At 39.6% G+C, this 19,546-nt stretch overlaps 1 protein-coding gene across 1 annotated transcript in view; it reads right to left on the minus strand.

The window, feature by feature from the left end:
* The window catches only part of LOC134541713 (sodium-dependent dopamine transporter-like), a 110,846-nt gene that overhangs the window by 23,734 nt on the left and 67,566 nt on the right, over positions 1–19,546 (minus strand). Inside the window, 6 exon segments of the mRNA XM_063385360.1 lie at positions 1,968–2,102; positions 3,602–3,740; positions 8,492–8,520; positions 8,523–8,577; positions 16,503–16,519; positions 18,115–18,263. Of these exon segments, the coding sequence (XP_063241430.1) occupies positions 1,968–2,102; positions 3,602–3,740; positions 8,492–8,520; positions 8,523–8,577; positions 16,503–16,519; positions 18,115–18,263 (524 nt within the window).

The following is a 19,546-nucleotide window of genomic DNA, read 5'->3' on the forward strand; positions in this document are numbered from 1 at the left end:
GATGATGCGTGAGACCAGGCCTTAAGGACAGCTGAGTGCTGTTGTCGACAGGAATGGCTGCTACAAGTAGATGTCAAAATGCCGAACATAGCTGGGATCAGGGGCGCAAATCTTTAGGATTCGCAGGGTGGCCCCCGGAAATCCTCAAGGGGGGGGGGGGGGGAGACAGGGCCCAAGAGTTTTAGCGTGTGTTTTAACCTTGAACTATACAAAAAGTTTTCTATGAAACATAGTTTTGACGTTTGCGTTTATCAACCCCGTTTCACATTCACGATTTTGAAAGGGCTTCTTAATTCCAAGAGGGCACCGAGATTTTTGGAATTTTTGCTTCCAAAATTTGTAGTTATTATTCCTGAAAAGTATTGAAAACAAAAAATTATTTTCAAATAAAATAACATGTCAATCTTAGGCTGAATAATTTAACTGATGAAGAGATTCGTGTACTATTTAAGTACAATTTTATATACTGTAGTAATTTATGTACTTGTACTTTTTGTCTTTTTTATGTATATATATTATTCTTAAACAATTTTATACTTAAACTTGTATTTAAATTAAATTCTCTTAACTTAAAATTTATAAAAAAGTATGAAAGATATCTTGTAAATTTATTTATTTACTTGTCAGTTGTTACAATATTTAAAATGTGTACATTAGTCAAAATACCGCACGTAGATTAAATTGACTAGATGCACTCATACAAGCTTGCTTCTGTGAGTGCTGAATTTTACTGTTCAAGTAACTCTGGTAATACTTCATTCAAGGCCGTAGACAGGATTTTTTAAAATAATTTTTCTCTATAACTGAATAATAAAAGAAAATTTATTGTCACACTTAAATAAAATTATAGGAATAGCAAACTTTTAGAACTCCAAACTTTACAAATAGAAATATAAGTAAAGATTTTGCTTAAAGGATAAGAATATATATTTTTGTTTTTATTCAATTTCAATTTTTATTCAATAATACTTTGTTCTTAAATAATTATTTGATGATTTCTTTAAAATAGGCTATGAGTAGGCTACACATACGTACACTAATGTTATTAAATATGTGAAACATACGTGTCAATGCTTACAGTAACAGAAAACACAATTTTAACCAAAGGGTGAATAAAGAGGAAATAAAACCTGTGTCCGTCAATGGCAAGGATGACTAAAGGAGGGAAGCCTTCTTTTCACAGACGAGAGAGCCAAACGATCGATCCTGCATCTTCAAGTTTTTTTTTGGTCATAGTAAATAAATATGGCGGTGTTGATAAAAGGATACTAATGGTCAATTAGGTTAGGTTAGCTATATTATAACATTTAAAACATTGTGGATGGTTGATTTGGTTAGGATAGCTACATTAAAGATAGGGGGAAAAAATTGGTTGTCTGTAAAGTCGGTTTACGGACGATAGTTTAACGTGACAACGCCATAACAAAACATTGATGAAATGATTGCATACTTTTATGAATAAAATTGAATAATTTTTATTGAATTATCACTATTTAGTATGGATACAAAGAAGGAGTGAAATGAAATCTACAATTTAATTGATAAATTTTACTTTCATTTGCACTCATAAATCAAATATGTTTATTACATTAACGAAGAGATTATTCTAACTATAACTTTTATACATGTTTGCTATTTAACTTCTTCCAATCTGTGTTATTCTGTTGAGGATAGGACGATGATAGGAAAAGTAGGAAACGAATGGGAGTGTTTCAAGTTTAATGTGCCTCGAAAAAAGTCAAATCGATGGTTGTTCCAATCCAGTGGAAGAGAGATAGATGCGGCGCAAGCGTACAATGAGCGTAACGGGACAATGTGCGTAACGGGACACTTCTTCGTGCGTGCAGCCGGCGTTCATCGATTTATTAGACGTTGTCACGTCAAAAAAAGCGAGCATGAACTTCGGGTGCGGCTCTCTCGCCTCTGAGATGAAGGCTTCCCGCTGAAGGAGGGACTCAGGGACTGACCTCCGCCTTGGTGATGGCGGCGAAGTTGGGGCTGAGGTAGTAGCGGATGCCCTCCGCCGACCCGGGCAGGGTCACGCCTCGCACCAGCAGGATCAGCAGCACGGCGTAAGGGAACAGCGCCGTGAACCACACGACCTGCGGAATACCCGCGAGTGGAGCGCCGCCGGACAAACATGCACCTCGCGCTCAACAGCCTTCTTTTCACAAACGAGAGAGCCAAACCTCCGATCGTGCATCTTCGGTTTTTTTTTTTTTGGTTCATTGTAAATAAATATGGCGGTGTTGATAAAATAATACTAATGGTCAATTATGTTATGTTAGCTACATTATAAATACTTTAAAACATTGTGGACCGTTGATTAGATTAGGATAGCTACATTAAAGATATGGGGGAAATAAAAAACATGACGTTCGGGGAACTTCGGGTAATGGCTCTTTCGTCTGTGAAAAGAAGGCTGCCCCAATACATCACTAGCGTCGCCTAGAAGTCTGTGATGCCAGCGTTCTCTAGTAGACTTTGCATGATGGATTGTGGGTAATAGCTATATTAGAACACTAGCAAATAAAAAAATGGGGGGGGGGGGGAGTTTGTCTGTAAAGTCGGTTTACGGACGATAATTTTACGTGATAACGTCATAAGGAAAACATTGATAAAAAATTGCGTACTTTTTAATTCTCAAATATTATTATTTACAGTTTTTTTTGCAAATTTAATTTTAAATAATTTGTTTAAATATAATCACGAACAATTAGTTAAAAAAAAGCCCGCCTTTAACCTGTTTGATATTATAGAAGATTTTCTCGCACGGTGGTTGTTGGCCGGTTCTTGCACGCTCGGCTCTAGGCGGAACGTGACAATGAGTCATGCTTTTTCGTTCGTGCAGCCCCGGCGTTCAACGATTTATAAGACGTTATCACGTCAAAGAAAAGTACATGTACATAGCTAAAAACAAACAAACATATGTTCCAATAAAGGGTCAGTTATTAGTAGAGATCGAAAAATTCGCGGGTTCATTTCGTGTTATGCTAAAATTCAAATAATTATACCTAAGTGCTGCTTCTGCCATTGGATCACTGTTAATCTGGAGGACTGAGGGCCAATTAGAGACCCTCACTCAATATAAGTGTCGAATCACAGGCCAACCCAGTCGAGACGACTCACAAGTCAGCAGCCAATGAACAGTTGGCATTCGCCAGAGTGTGCAGAGGATATTGGAGTCTATCCTGGAGGTCATTGAACCCGCGTATTTTCCCGGTCTCTAGTTATTAGAAATTACTAGAGACCTGCAAAATTCGCGGTTTCGATGGCCTTCAGGATAGACTGCACATACCCCTGTACACTCGGGCAAATAACGAAAGTTCATTGGCTGCCGACTTGTAAGTCATATCAGCTGGTTTGTCTGTGATTCGATCCTTCTTTGGTTGAGGGTTTATAACTGGTTGAGATTCGTCCAGATGAACAGTAAGCCAATAGCAAAATTATCTGAGAGGTATATGTGTTTGAATTCTAGCCTATCACCGAATGAATCCGCGAATTTTGCAGGTCTGTAGAAATTACGAAGAACTCTTCGTTTGTTTGATGTTAATTGTTGGTTGAGAAGTCAGTAAAATGCACAGCAAGGTCGGCGGCTGACCTTGCCGGAGGTGGAGATGCCCTTCCACAGGCTGAAGTAGCAGATGAAGTAGACGGCGAGCAGGCACAGCGCGATGTCCCACTTGACTGCGCCCAGGTCGTGCAGGCCGGAGCTCTTGTTCAGCTCCAAGATGGCCCGGCTGCAGCGAGCACACCCGCTCTCACCATCTTCACTACACTCACCACTTGGAGAAGCCTGAGATGAACATCAAGTTCTGTCCCTGCCCGAACACGCCCGAATATTCACATTCGGCCAACCTCTGGATTTGTTTTATTTTTGCGCAGGATAAATGAATTCAAATATTAAAAGTGGTCGGTTAGGTTAGCTACATTAAAACAATTTAAAACACCATGGACGGTTAGTTAGGTTAGTTAGTGTAGCTACATTAAAATAAACAGAGAAAAAAATATATATATATAAACACGAGGTTGGCCGAAGGTGAATATTCGGACGTGTTCGGGCAGGGACAGAACTTGATGTAGGTACATCTTAGGCTTCCCTTACACTTGTAGTGGCACTGATCGGGGGTCAGTGAGAACGTAGTCTTCCCCTCGAGTGAACGCACTGTGTCAGTGCCAGCTCGCGAGCTCTCCGTCACCGCTTGTTTGTGTATCTCCTTCCACGTCACCCTTCAAGCAGGCAGCGGGCTGCTACGAACACCCTCTTGGAGTGTGATGGCGCTATTTCCAGTTCAACCTCATAAACAATAAATATTTCCCTTTTTATCGAATGCAGTTTCTCTCTCTCTCTCTCTCTTTCTATATATATATATATATATATATATATATATATATATATATACTAGATAATCCCCGGCATGCGTTGCAATGCCTCAATCAATTTTTTAATTTATTAATAATGTAATTTTTTAAACGTATACTAAGCATCTCTCTTTATCTCTCTAATTCTCTATATCTCTCTCTATCTTTCTATTTATATCTCTATCTCTCTATATATCTTTCTACATATAGTTTTTGGTAACGGCAGTGGCGTGCCCAAGAGGAGGGGTATGTATAATGAGAAGATACAAAATGTCCAGCGTAGAAATACTTACCGCCATATCCATATCTCACAAAAAGTACATTTGGGCAGGACAATGTCTGTCGGGACCGCTAGAAAGATATATAGAGATATATATCTGCCGTTACCAAAAACCTTTCCCATGTTTACGCAGAAGGCAACAACAATGCAAAAGCCCGTTGCCATGGAGGCTAATTATCAACAATGCTTAGTTTTTTTGCTTTTAAAGCGTGTTTTTTTAGTTTTTTTTTAAAACTCAGAATCGAGATAAAATATCCAATTGTGAATCTAAACCATCCTCGAATCCCCGTGAACTCACACACAAAATTTCATCAAAATCGGTCCAGCCGTGTAGGAGGAGTTCAGTGACATACACACGCACACAAGAAATATATATAAAGACTAGATAATGCCCGGCATGCATTGCAATGCCTCAATCAATTTTTTTTGTAATTTTTTAAACGTATACTAAGCATCTCTCTTTATCTCTCTAATTCTCTATCTCTCTATGTATATCTCTATAACTCTCTCTCTATCTTTCTATTTATATCTCTATCTCTCTATATATCTTTCTAGCGGACCCGACAGACATTGTCCTGCCCAAATGTACTTTTTGTTAGATATGGATATGGCGGTAAGTATTTCTACGCTGGACATTTTGTATCTTCTCATTATACATACCCCTCCTCTTGGGCACGCCACTGCCGTTACCAAAAACCTTTCCCATGGTTACGCAGAAGGCAACAACAATGCAAAAGCCCGTTGCCATGGAGGCTAATTATCAACAATGCTTAGTTTTTTTGCTTTTAAAGCGTGTTTTTTTTAAAGTTTTTCTTAACTCAGAATCGAGATAAAATATCCAATTGTGAATCTAAACCATCCTCGAATCCCCGTGAACTCACACACAAAATTTCATCAAAATCGCGTACAAACAGACAGAAAAGTACTGTTTTATTATAGTAAGAAAGATAGATAATTCTTACATGTTCGCATCCATACAGTATATGAAAAATCAGCATGCATAGCCCCACACCTATAACTATACGTATCTGCTGCCCACGACTTTTTCCGCATGGAATTTTATGAGAGCATATTTTCATTAAATAAATCATGAAATCATTCAACGATAAAAGCTGTTTATTTAATTAAGCGGACGGGTTCGCTCCAAGGAGAAAATTGACGCGGCGAGACCTCGTGGACATAGAGAAAAGACACACACTCACTATTTGTGTGGCTATGAAACATGATTAAAAAGGGTATTGAAAATTGAAACAAATATGGCGACACTATAAACTGTCAGGATCTTTATTTTTTTCTTACTCTCTACTTAGTTCCTTACAATAGCAAAACTTAATGGCTTCTAATAATGCGTTGCAATTTTTGCTTTTAAAGCGTGTTTTTTTAGTTTTTCTTTACTCAGAATCGAGATAAAATATCCAATTGTGAATCTAAACCATCCTCGAATCCCCGTGAACTCACACACAAAATTTCATCATAATCGGTCCAGCCGTCTAGGAGGAGTTCAGTGACATACACACGCACACAAGAAATATATATATAAAGATATATATATATATATATATATATATATATGTGAAACCAGATATGAAAGTAATATTGTAATAGAGCTATAAAATAAGGATTAAATGTTAGAAAACGTGGTTCGATTGAAAATTGTGTTTGGGATTGAAGGTAATGTATAATAACTTTTTTTCACAAAACTAAACAGGAAAAGTTAAAAAAAAAAGAATAAATACTTCTTCATAAAATTCCATAGAAGAAAGTGTGCGTGTGTGTGTATATATATACATATGTATACATAACTGGTGCATTTGCTCTCCTAATACTGCTAATTCATCCGTGTTTAAATTCTCTTGATTATCTTCAAGATCGTAATTATCAATGTTCTCAAAGCCAAAAGTTTGTACCCAGTATTGGAAATTTCGGCCTTCTGTTGCTTCAGTGTTTAATTTTCTAGCAGTAATCCTGTGGTGTGTGTGTGTGTGTGTATACCTACACATACAAGAATTGCTCGTTTAAAGATATAAGATATAGGAACTGCATTCGATAAAAAGGGAAATATTTATTGTTTATGAGGTTGAACTGGAAATAGCGCCATCACACTCCAAGAGGGTGTTCGTAGCAGCCCGCTGCCTGCTTGAAGGGTGACGTGGAAGGAGATACACAAACAAGCGGTGACGGAGAGCTCGCGAGCTGGCACTGACACAGTGCGTTCACTCGAGGGGAAGACTACGTTCTCACTGACCCCCGATCAGTCCTCGAACATACCCAGTTCGCTGCCTGCTCGTGCAAGTTCGCGGTCGGAATGGAAATAAACACCACTTTTCCAGAGTTATACGTTTTCAATAATATTAATTGTTTCAAACTTTGCATACCTAAATTTTCAAATATATATTTTTTAAATTACAATCACTTAGACATACGAAAAGGCTACGGTCTCAAAATAATAATAACAATAATAATATAGAACGAAGTTTTAAAAGATTATGATTTATGTAACAAACATAGACATAACATTTTTTTTTAACTTTAACAACAGAGAAAAACTCTGTAGATGCACGAACCTGGATTATTCAAGCATCTGGCCTGGGGGTCAAAGAATAGTAGTAGGTTTCCCTCTCTCCGGGATTGATTCTGCTGGTAATCAAACGTGTATCGCCTTGGTGGAAAGTGAGAAATTGCACCATTGTGGTCTCTATCTACGATGCAGCAACAAATATAGTCTGTCTCGCTAATGGATTGCAGTATATAGCAATTGGAACCCACTTTTGCTTGATAGATACTATCCAACTTATTAACATTATTATTTCGCATACTAGCGATAAAACAAGTTTTAAGTATATTTAAAATTATACTATTTTTTATTTTTATGACTATATAATAGTGCCTTTTGATAACTATTACTTTTCATAGGTATGAAAGAAAAATACACCAATTCCAAACACCACAGGAGAAAATAATTATAGCTGTCGATCTATATGAATAACAAGGCATTACATTAAATAGTTTCTACGGTCGATCAGAGCACAAATTTTTGATATTGAAAGATATTTAAAAACAAATGATGATCAAGATGGTTGAAACCAAGATGACGTCTTGCTGATAAATTTTCTTAGATAAGAGAATCGAATATTATCAGATGATGCTCTGGCTAAAATACAAAAAAAAAAAAAAAAATCCGAAAATTACATTCCAAATTTTACGCTTTAAAATAAAATAAACATTTTCTTTAACACATTGAAAACTTTTTTTTTAAATTGTAAATTTATTACTAAATTTTTTTTTTTTTTTTTACTCTTTGCATGTATCTGGCAACAGGGCACAGATATCGTGCATTGGAAAGAGAGAGTAAACGCCCATTAAGAAAGCTCACTGCAATTTAAGAATAAGGCGCGCTACAGACGGGGACGCACCACAACGCCGAAATACCATAACGCCGAAAACCATAACGCCGAATGTCAAATTGACTACAACGCCGACAGCTAGAAAACCGCTGTGTAACACAACGCCGATTTACCACAACGCCGAAATACATTAACGCTGAAAAATGTCATTGCAGGACTGCCACAAAGGTTAGGTTATGTAAGGTTAGGCTAGCCTAGGTTAGGTTAGGTTGTGGTATTTCGGCGTTAAGATACATTTAAGAAACACACACAAATTCACTCAGTTGTTTTTTTTTTTATTTTTCTCCTGTGGCCCCCCTCCCCGCAGCAACATTTTTAGGCGTTACTGTATTTCGGCGTTGTGGTACACAGCAGTTTTCTAGCTGTCGGCGTTGTGGTATTTCGGCGTTGTGGTAACGACCCGCTACGGACCCTCGTCGTGGGAGGCGCTGGGGTTGGCACTCACTTGAAGTACTCAGACGCCGGCGACGTGAAGCCGGCGGTGACGTTGAGGGCCGCTCCGCTGTGGTTGTTGCCGTGGTAGAGGTCGGCCTGGTCCAGGTAGGCCGTCAGCGCGAAGGGAGTCATGACCACCGTCCCGTTGTCGCCCTCCGCCTCGGGCCCCACCGAGATGTCCAGCTGCGCACGAGCCGTCGACACTCCTCCAGTGACCAGCATCCCCACATATCCCTACACCCCTCAGCCGCGATGCAGAGCACGCATTCCTGATGGTCGGACTGTACCTTAGCCGCGATGCAGAGCATGCATTCCTGATGGTCGGACGGTACCTCAGCCGCAATGCGGAGGACACATTTCTGATGGTTGGACGGTACCTCAGCCGCAATGCGGAGCACGCATTTCTGATGGTTGGACGGTACCTTAGCCACAATGCAGAGTACGCATTTCTGATGGTTGGACGGTACCTCAGCCGCAATGCGGAGCACGCATTCCTGATGGTCAGACGGTACCTTAGCCGCGATGCAGAGCACACATTTCTGATGGTCGGACGGTACCTTAGCCGCAATGCAGAGGACGCATTCCTGATGGTCGGACGGTACCTCAGCCGCAATGCAGAAGACGCATTCCTGATGGTCGGACGGTACCTCAGCCGCAATGCGGAGGACACATTTCTGATGGTTGGACGGTACCTCAGCCGCAATGCGGAGCACGCATTTCTGATGGTCGGACGGTACCTTAGCCGCGATGCAGAGCACGCATTTCTGATGGTCGGACGGTACCTTAGCCGCAATGCAGAGGACGCATTTCTGATGGTTTGTATATTTCGAAAAAAATATCCATAATCACCCCTGCTTTGGAGGTGGGCAAAGGATACGGAAGAGCTACGAGAACAAATATAAGCTTTTGTTATAGCCCGTCTACATCTCGCAGCAGAGAAAAGGAGCAAGAATCACAAGAAGAAGAAGCGGATTTCTAAGCTCAGTGTAGGAGATAAAGTTCTTAAGAAGACCAACCCGATTAGTAAACTATGGGAAAACGTTACTAAGAAACTATTTTTTTCTTTATGAAGGACCGTATGTAGTACCTATGTGACAAAGTACATGAGAATTGTTACACTCTCAAGTCAGTAAACAGCGAAGAGATAGTAGGTAACTACAACTTGACGCAGCCACGCCTGTACAAGCAGCCAGTTAAGTAGAAGTCGAGACGAAAATCATATCGTTTGAGTCTACTTTTAATGCTAGCACCACATATTGGACAGATTGTCGTACTAATGTGCACGCGGCCATTTCGAATATTCAGCATAATCTTAAATAAAAACGACCAATTTAAACAAAAAAAAGTAGTTTGACTGTTGCATTGTTATGAATCTAAAAATATTAAAACTACCTATAATTGGAGTTAAATACCGCTGTAAGCTTAAGTTTACTTTTCTGTAATTTTTTTATTAAGGTCTGTGCTTACAAAGTTCTAAACAGATGTTATGCCGAAAATCTGAAATAATGTTATATGCAAACAAAGTAACCGCGATTCCGAAGCTAATGGATGTAGGGACGCATTGGATGAGAGTGTTGTAACTCTAGACATCTCGGTTTTAGTGGACGCATGAAAGGATGCCGATGGATCCCCTGTGAGAATTCGGAAGCAACAAAAATATGGCCGCGTCCAATACGATGCACTTCTAAGGGATCCAGCAGGCTAGTGTTCGGATGTCGCTATGGTCTTCTCGACGCTGTACTTGGAAAGGGGATGTCCCCGTCTCCATGATTACATTGTGGCCGGGGGAAGCAGTTTTTATTATCAGTTCATGGCCTTCGCTATGTTGGTCGGACGTCCAAATGGTAGAGTATTCATATTGGAATAAAAAAATTTAATAACTGATATTTTATATGACCGTTTAACGACGAATATTCTAATTCATATCTTCTAATCATCCCCAGAAGTGATCAAGCACCATTTCCGCAAAGTTTTGGGCGTGACAATATGGTGATAACGAGGTAAAAAAAAAGTGACTTCAACTACGTCTCAGAATTCAGTCTTTACAAACAAAATAAAAATAAATTTGATTTAACTATACATCAGTTATTTTTACATGACGAAAAGAACATAGAAAATTAGTCTATATGTGGGTTACCAAACAAAACATTTTCAAAAACAGCTTCGTCACAGCATTTAGTTTTGTTCAAGTTACAGATATATTTTTTTAAATGTTTTTGGTGGGACACCGCCCACCGAGGCGTTACTTTGCTCGTTTCCCAATCAAACCACACCGGCGTTGAGCCCTAGAGCACACGGAGAATCATACCCAACGACACCTGTAGCATGTCACGCCGCCTTATACACCGGAGAAACTTTGACGAGCGACAGTGGCGACGCTTTGTGTGAGCTGTGTGTCGCTAGGCACGTGTGTCTGTTTGGCATTCAGCGTCGATCTCATCACACGCATGTCAGGAAACACGTCGAACAAAACACTGTCACAACGGTGTTGGCGTGGTTTCGCACTTGCATAAAAGTTAAAACTTGGAATTGTCTGACAGAACTAATCTATCAAGACATAAAATATTTCTTTTTGTGAGGATACTCAAGTTTGGGGTTCCTAACCGCGTGGAAGGCGAAGATTTCACCGACTTTTCGATAGAAAATCCAGTCGCCATATAGCCTACTAATAGTATCCCTGAAGATGGTACTGAAATATCGACCAAAACGTTGGTACATAAACGCCTGGCTTAAAGCGCAGCTACTGACAATTTCTGAAAAGGCCTGCAATCCTTATTTAAGTTTTATTATGTAGAATTATGCCTAGTGTTCATTTTCTTATTATTAAGCGACGTGGTTAACGAAGGAATCTCGACTCTCTACACACGTGAGGGATGTTGGGGAAGAAATAAGGAATCACTCCAGCATTGCAAGGAGAGATTTCGGGAAAACAAAGAAGACGAAATGAGGATTGTCCGACAGGGGTTCAAACACAGGACCTCGGGTTTGTGAGTCCAGTGTAGGTATCATTTTTCTCTCCAGTAGACCAGACTCCGTTCAACTTTGACGACGTGCACGTGATGTATAGAAATTTCAAATATCCTTTCCTTGACACCAGGCGGAAAGTACGTGGGGTGTTTTTCAATGAAAGTATGCTCACTTGAAATTGGACAAGTGCGTGAAAGCTGTGATGCTATGCAGGCCACGACGTTAAAGCACGTACACCAGTCTCATAGCTAGAGACCGGAAAAATTCGCGAATTCATTTCGCGATAGGCTAGAATACAAATAGTTGTACCTCAGTGCTGCCTCTGCTATTGGCTCACAACTCACCTGGATGACTCTGGGCCAATGAGAAACGCCCGACCAAAGCTTTATCGAATCACAGGCTGCTACGTTGGGTCGTCTCACAAGATAGCAGCCAATGAGTGGGTGACATTTGACCGAGTGTACGTAGAACTATGGAGTTCATCCTGCAGGTCAGTGAACCCGCGAATTTTTCTGGTCTCCACTCATAGCGAATTGAAATAGGGGATGTAATGTAATCTTCAAATGGCTGTAATGCTGCTTGCTCCCGCAGTGAGCGCTTTAAGCGGTGGTGAGGCAGGTGTTTACTGACAAGCGTTTGTGACAAATATAGGGGAGGACGGGGCAAGTTGACGAGCGGGGCAAGACGACGAATGACTTAGTTCCACGTCATGTTATTAGATAGCACCACCTAACAGACACTACTAGCGCTCCACACTGGTGGGCACTAAAGAATCGCACAGTGAAGCCGCTGCCACCATTTAGTTGTTTGTTAGATGATGTTCGTACATTTGGTCTGACGTATTGTAATTTTCAAGAACTTCGAAGTAATATCTCATGGACAAACAGGTAAGATATTTGGTTATTCAATGCCACACATTATTACCTTAGACAATATACTCTTCTTAACCACTATATATTGTTAACCTTTTATATTTTTTCCTAGCGAAAAAAATCCAATACTAATAACATTGCTGATCGGGGCAAGTTGACTGGGGCAAGATGACGACTCGTCATCTTGCCCCAAGTGCTTTTTTACAGTTGTTTTTTAATTGTTCATGCCCTACAGGCTTTCATTAAACAAAAATTCTAATTAAAAAGTATTTAGCCTACCTAATTGTATTTTCTTCCTAGGAAATGCCTATTCATGGTGGAAGATTTCGAGAAGTTTTCACTGAAGAGCAGCTAGAATATTTAAGGAACTACTCGACAGCAATGGATAACATGTTTTTTGGGATGACAAAGCAGCAATGTAGAAAACTTGTGTTTTACTTTGCAGAATATAGTGGAATTTCGCATCCGTTCAATGTGGAGACCAGGATGGCAGGTGAGGATTGGTTGGCTAGTTTTATGAAAAAATGTAAGTTCAGTTTTCGGAGACCAGAGGAAACATCCATTGCCAGAGCAATGGGCTTTAACAAGCCAAATGTTGACAAGTTTTTCTTAATTTTGAAATAAGTGCGGGAAAAACATAGATTTCCAGCTTCTGCCATTTACAATGCAGATGAATCTGCACTTTCCACTGTATCTAATAGGCTACCAAAGGTTATTTCACCCACAGGAAGTAAGAGTGTTTCCAAGATCGTTTCGGCAGAGAGAGGAAGAAATGTTACTATTATTTGTTGCATTAATGCTTGCGGATATTACCTGCCCCCTTTTTTGATTTTCGCAAGAAAACGGATGCGACCTGAACTTGTGGAAAGAGCCCCTCCGGGAACCGTTGGACATTGCAGTGATAATGGTTGGAGCAATTGAGAAATATTTGTGTTGTTTTTGAAACATTTCGAACTACATGTGAAACCAACCAGTGAATTTCACGTGCTGTTGCTTGTTGACAACCATAAAACACACGTAACACTGGAGGCTATAAACTTTTGCCGGGAAAATCACATCGTTATGGTCGGATTCCTACCCCACACTACCCATCGTCTTCAACTGCTGGATGTTTCCTTTTTTGGGCCATTAAAAACCTATTACACTCAAGCTTGTGACAACTTTATGGTCACTAATCCAGGGCAAGCCATAACTGACAAAAAAAATTGGTGAGCTACTGAGCACTGCTTATTTAAAAGCAGCTATAGTCGGTAATGCAGTCAATGGGTTCCGAGAATATGGAATCGAGCCTTATGATCCCCTTGTGTTTGCTGAGCATGATTTAGCTGCAGCGAACCCCACCGATCATGATCTTGCGATGGAAAAAGCAGTTAATGAACATCAGGCATAGAAAACTGAAGAACCAGGACCTTCAAGAAATGCTACTTCCATTGAGCCAGGACCATTAAGAAATGCTACTCCCATTGAGCCAGGACCTTCAAGAAATGACATTTCCATTAAACCAGGATCTTCAAGAAATATTTCTCCGATTGAGCCAGGACCTTCAATAAATACTTCTCCCGCAGCTTCCATTGAGCCAGGACCTTCAAGAAATTCTACTCCCGTTGAGCCAGGACTTTCAAGAAATGCTACTCTCATTAAGATAGGGCCTATAAGAAATGCTACTCCTGTTGAGTCAAAACTGTGCCGAAGTGTTTTCGATTTCAAACCATTGCCTAAAGAAAGATCATATGTGAGAAAAAGGATAAGTCATAAGCAATGTGCAAGTGTCATCACAAGCTCACCCATGAAAGCGATGCTGGTTCAGAGAAAAGCTCAGAGGATATAACAAGAACGTTTGAAGCAATAAAGACATGAGTCTCGAGATGCAAAAAAAGGAACTGTTACTAAGAAACTGAAGTTCGATTCTCGAGAAAAATCCAAGAAGCTCCAACTTTCGCCAGGCATGACTTCAGCTCAAATATCCGAAGTGCAGTGTCTTGTGTGTGATGAGATTTATGTCAACCCTCCATCATAAGATTGGATCGAGTGTTGCAAATGCCACATATGGTGGCATGAGGACTGCTCGAACTTTGAAGGAGGAAAATTTGTTTGCGATTATTGTTTATAAAAACACCAACTCTGAATTAGTTATGTAAGTTAACTATTAATTGTAATTTTCAACAAACCAAGCCTTTAATAATATGCCATATTTATGTAAAATAAAGCATGTAACAATGTTAAATTAGTTAATTTACATTAGTTTGCATTTTAAGAATAAATATGTTTAAACTTGTGCAGAAATGTCATCTTACCCCGTAGTCAAAGTCATCTTGCCCCGGTAACGGGGCAAGATGGCACATTTGCATTATATTTTTAAAAGGGCAGAATTTTGGAGATAATATAGAAATATAGATTTTTCCATGTAGTTACACCACGACAAAAGACTATTCTAATCGTGTGTGGAAAGAAGGAAATCGTATTTCCAAAATTAAAATTATAAAAAATGACGAACTCTTAACATCGCCAACTTGCCCCGTCCTCCCCTATATATTTTTTTCCTCTGTTAAAAATTTTATTTGTTTTAGTATTTCACGAGTTTGTATTTTTCTGAGCGAAAATGAAGTTATGAATAATATCTTTTAACTTTATACTTAAAATGAATAGATATATTTATTTTACAAACGACCAATTGTTTGCACCAAAGCAGATCGATTTAATTATGCGAACTACCACTGTGAGCGCTAAACGAAGCAGCAGTTATCGCATCAGGGGTTTGCCGACATATACGAGGGGAAAGTCATCAAGAAAGTCACAAATTTATAAGATTTATATTAAAGTAATAGAATGTACTTTGCAAGATTATGAATATAGATCAGCATCGTCTTGCTTTATGATATTTATTTAATATTAAGTAGATATAATTCGAACGCATGCACGCATTAAGTTTCTAAACGGCGATTCCGGTAGATAGTTGTACGATAGAATAGCAGCGAGTCATAATTTGGCTGAGACGGCAGCCCGAATATTTATAGACAGCTGGTATTGGGGCACTGCTAAAGCAATAGTATACGTGCAGAAGTATTGGTGGAGATCATGTTGATAAATAAAAATAGTATTGAAGTGATTCACATTGTAAGTAATTTTTTTTAATTATCTCGGTGACTTACTTAAAGACTTCCCTTCGTATATTTGTACCATGGGCGGGGGGAAGGGGAGTATAAAGTTCGATTTTATAGACGAGAAGGAATGTGTGTGAAGCCAAGAAAGAAGGCGGATGCTGCTGCAGCACTATGTTGAGATTATAATATTTTTCCGTGAAGATCGTGACAACCACATGGAGTAGAGAAATAATCCCGTGGTTGCCTGGCAACGCTAGCACATGATTCACGTGTACGTTGATGCGCACTAGGGTTCGGAACCGGGATTTCCCGGTACTCTTAATGTAGAAAAAGAACCTGGAATTTAAAATCTTTTCCCGCTTATTTCGGTACTTTCGGAACTCGACAACAACTTGACTTGTTTACTGGATGGCACTTCAATTGATTCAATTGATTGAAAGTTTTGGTTAATTAAGCTTAAAAGTCTGACTTTATTTTAATTTTGACTAATAGTTTTTTCTCTAAAATAGATAGATACTAAACAGTGGTTTGTCGTTGCCAATATTATTTAAATTACTATTTTTTTTCAGTTTCATGTAAAAAGAAGAAATGTTATTTTAAGTTAATAACTCTGCGATTTTGCGTGTGTTAAAGGATTTTTGTCTGTAAGTTTTCTTTCCAAAGTTGAAGATTGAGAGTAAGACTGAGAATAAAGTGATTTGTTCAGGTTAGTGGATACATTTTGCATTAAAGATATTGCAACAAAAATGTTTATATTTTTACTTTTAGTCATTATAACGTATTGAATCGTTCAAAACTAACTATTACTAGTTCAATCACCGACTGCTGCATTATTAATATATAAAAAAAACAGTCTATTACCGAAAGTACCGGGAATTATCGGTTCCGATGAAGACTAGTACCAAAATTTCCTGTTATGAAAATCTGTTACCGTTGCGAATACATTAAAAAAATTCCCCCCCCCCCCCCCACATGATCAGTTCAAACTGTCAGTTCGGACTTATCAGATGGAACTTAACAGTCGGAACTGTCGTGTGTGAGAAAGGACGATGGAATCATCAGTCGGAACTGACGGACCGACGAACTGATGCCGTTCCATCAAATCGGTACTCTGGGTTCGAGAGCACCCGGTACGAACTACCGTGTGTGTGTTTGGAAACAGCGTCTCACCAGTCCAAACAATCAGTCCATCCGCTGAGTGTCGCGGCGGACATCTTTAGTTCGATACTCTTTGGTTGTTTTATGTTTTTTTGTTTTCCTTCTTCTGAAAATGAAAGTGCAACTGCGCGACATCCACAGTTTATTCCATGTTCTACGATGAAAAAAACGAGGGAAGCCATCTTTTCACAGACGAGAGAGCCAAACGTCCGATCGTGGATCTTCGGTTTTTTTTGTTCATTGTAAATAAATATGGCGGTGTTGATAAAAGGAAAGACCATAAACAAGGCAACCGTATTTATTTGTACGCCGCCATATTTTTCGTTTGCCGTGTGTCCGTGAATGTTTCTTTTGGACAACTCATGATAACTAATGGTCAGTTAGGTTAGGTTAGCTACATTATAAATACTTTAAAACATTGTGATTTGGTTAGGATAGCTACATTAAAAATACTGTGAAATCATGTAAACGGTTTCCTAGCGCTGGATAGCTACATATTAAAAAGTTATTTGCTAAGCAACCGTAACAACCGTAAAATGATTTTACAGTATTTTTAATGTAGCTATACTTACCTAATACAAGCAACCATCCACAATGTTTTAAAGTATTTATAATGTACCTAACCTATCCTAATCGACAGCAAAATTTAATGCCACACCGGTTTATACAATGAGAAGAACGGCGTATGACGCATGAGTAAGCTACATCCTAAATAAATACACCTGTTGTGGCACGGAAGAAAAAAAAAGGCGAGCATGGAACTTCGGGGAACTTCGGGTGTGGCTCTCTCGTCTGTGAAATGAAGGCTTCCCGAAAAACGACACACCCGACAGCGAGCAGGAACCACGGGGGGAGCTGAATTGTTGCCCCTTGGAAGGGCAGCCCTTCAAGATTTTTCTGAGAGTAGTGTTTTTGAAAGGTTGTCTAAATTGTTGCACCTTGGATGGGCAGCCCTTAAAGATTTTTCTGACAGTAGTGTTTTTGTAAGGTTGTCTAAATTGTTGCCCCTTGGATGGGCAGCCCTTCAGGATTTTTCTGACAGTGGTTATTTTAGGTTAGGTTAGGTTAGGTTAGGTTAGGTCAATTTACAAATTAACCACTGTCAGAAAAATCCTGAAGGGCTGCCCATCCAAGGGGCAACAATTCAGACAACCTTTAAAAAACACTTCTGTCAGAAAAATTCTGAAGGGCTGCCCATCCAAGGGGCAACAATTCAGACAACCTTTCAAAAACACCACTGTCAGAAGAATCCTGAAGGGCTGCCCTTCCAAGGGGCAACAATTCAGGATTATAAAATTACGAAAATAGACACATTTTAAGATACTGGAAGGGCTGCCCTTCCAGTCGCTTTACAAACTAACCATTGCCAGAAAAATCCTGAAGGGCTTCCCATCCAAGGGGCAACAATTCAGACAACCTTTCAAAAACACTACTGTCAGAAAAATCCTGAAGGGCTGCCCTTCCAAGGGGCAGCATTTCAGTCGCCCCGAACCACGAGCCTGATGGGGGAAGGCTGGCGGGGGCCTCACCTCCCGGCAGAGGGGCGTGTTCCAGGGGTTGCCGCACGTGGTCCAGGGCAGGTCGCTGGTGAAGGAGGCGAAGAAGTACCGCAGCGCCCACGCGATGATCACGTTGTAGTAGAAGTCCACGTAGAAGGCGATCAGCACCACGGCGTATCCTATGCCTGCAAGAATCCAGCCGTCTCCACCTCGCACGGACTGTCACAGGTCCCACCAAACAGCTCGACACCACCAATAGATAGACACAGGAAAAATTCGCGGGTTCAATGACCTGCAGGATGAACTCCATAGTTCTACGTACACTCGGTCAAATGTCACCCACTCATTGGCTGCTGTGTTTTGAGACGTTACAACGTAGCAGCCTGTGATTCGTATAAAGCTTCGGTCGGGTGTTTCTCATTGGCCCGGAGTCATCCAGGTGAGTTGTGAGCCAATAGCAGAGCACTGAGGTATAGCTATTTGTATTTTAGCCTATCGCGAAATGAATTCGCGAATTTTTCCGGTCTCTACCAATAGATAGAGACCTTAAAAAATTCGCGTATTCATTTCGCGTTATGCTAAAATTCAAATAATTTTACCTGAGTGCTGCTTCTGCCATTGGTTCACTGTTAATCTGGAGGACTGATGGCCAATTAGAGAGACACTCACTCACAGAAGTGTCGAGTCACAGGAAACCCAGTCGAGAGGACTCACAAGTCAGCAGCCAATGTACAGTTATGGCATTTGCCCGAGTGTGCAGAGAATACTGGAATTTTTCCGGTCTCTACCAATAGTTTCAAGATGACATTGGTGTTTGGTTACAAACTTCTGGTAGAAATTACTCGTTAATTTTCATAACGCTTCAAAATTTTCATTTACACATTATTGAATAGCAAAATAATCATCAGTAAAAAACTTGTTACACAAAACAAAATTTAGAGCTTTATGCAATATTAACTACTGTTGACAATTTTTTTTAACTAACTTAATTTTTCGTAAATACTTGACTAATCTGTATCTAGTAAAAAAAACCTTTTTTCGAAATAATACGGTGATATTTTTTAAAAATTGTAATTAGTAAAAAAAAAATACGTAAACGAATAGTAGTAAAGAGAACAATTTTGTATTACCTTAATTTACTTTACATAAAAAATGCTAACTAGGCGTCAAGAGCAAAAAAAAAAATAGTTTTTGAAAATATGTATTACTGTTAAGAAGCGATTTCTAGCAGGACTTAAGAAATAAATATTATTATATTAAATTTATATTGGTATTAAACTTTTGGTGGTACCTGAAGTCTATGTCACGTAACTTCCTAAATTAGACAGTTCTCAAAAGAAGTAAACAATGATATACGTTTACTTATGCCACAGTTTTTCTGTCGACAGTGTTTAAACTTCTTCACGTGGTTGTCAGTGCTTCTACATAAACATCACCCGACAAGCGACGAATGGGAAACAGGTACCGC

This window comes from Bacillus rossius (assembly GCF_032445375.1).
Source record: "Bacillus rossius redtenbacheri isolate Brsri chromosome 4 unlocalized genomic scaffold, Brsri_v3 Brsri_v3_scf4_1, whole genome shotgun sequence".
Lineage (NCBI taxonomy): Eukaryota > Metazoa > Arthropoda > Insecta > Phasmatodea > Bacillidae > Bacillus > Bacillus rossius.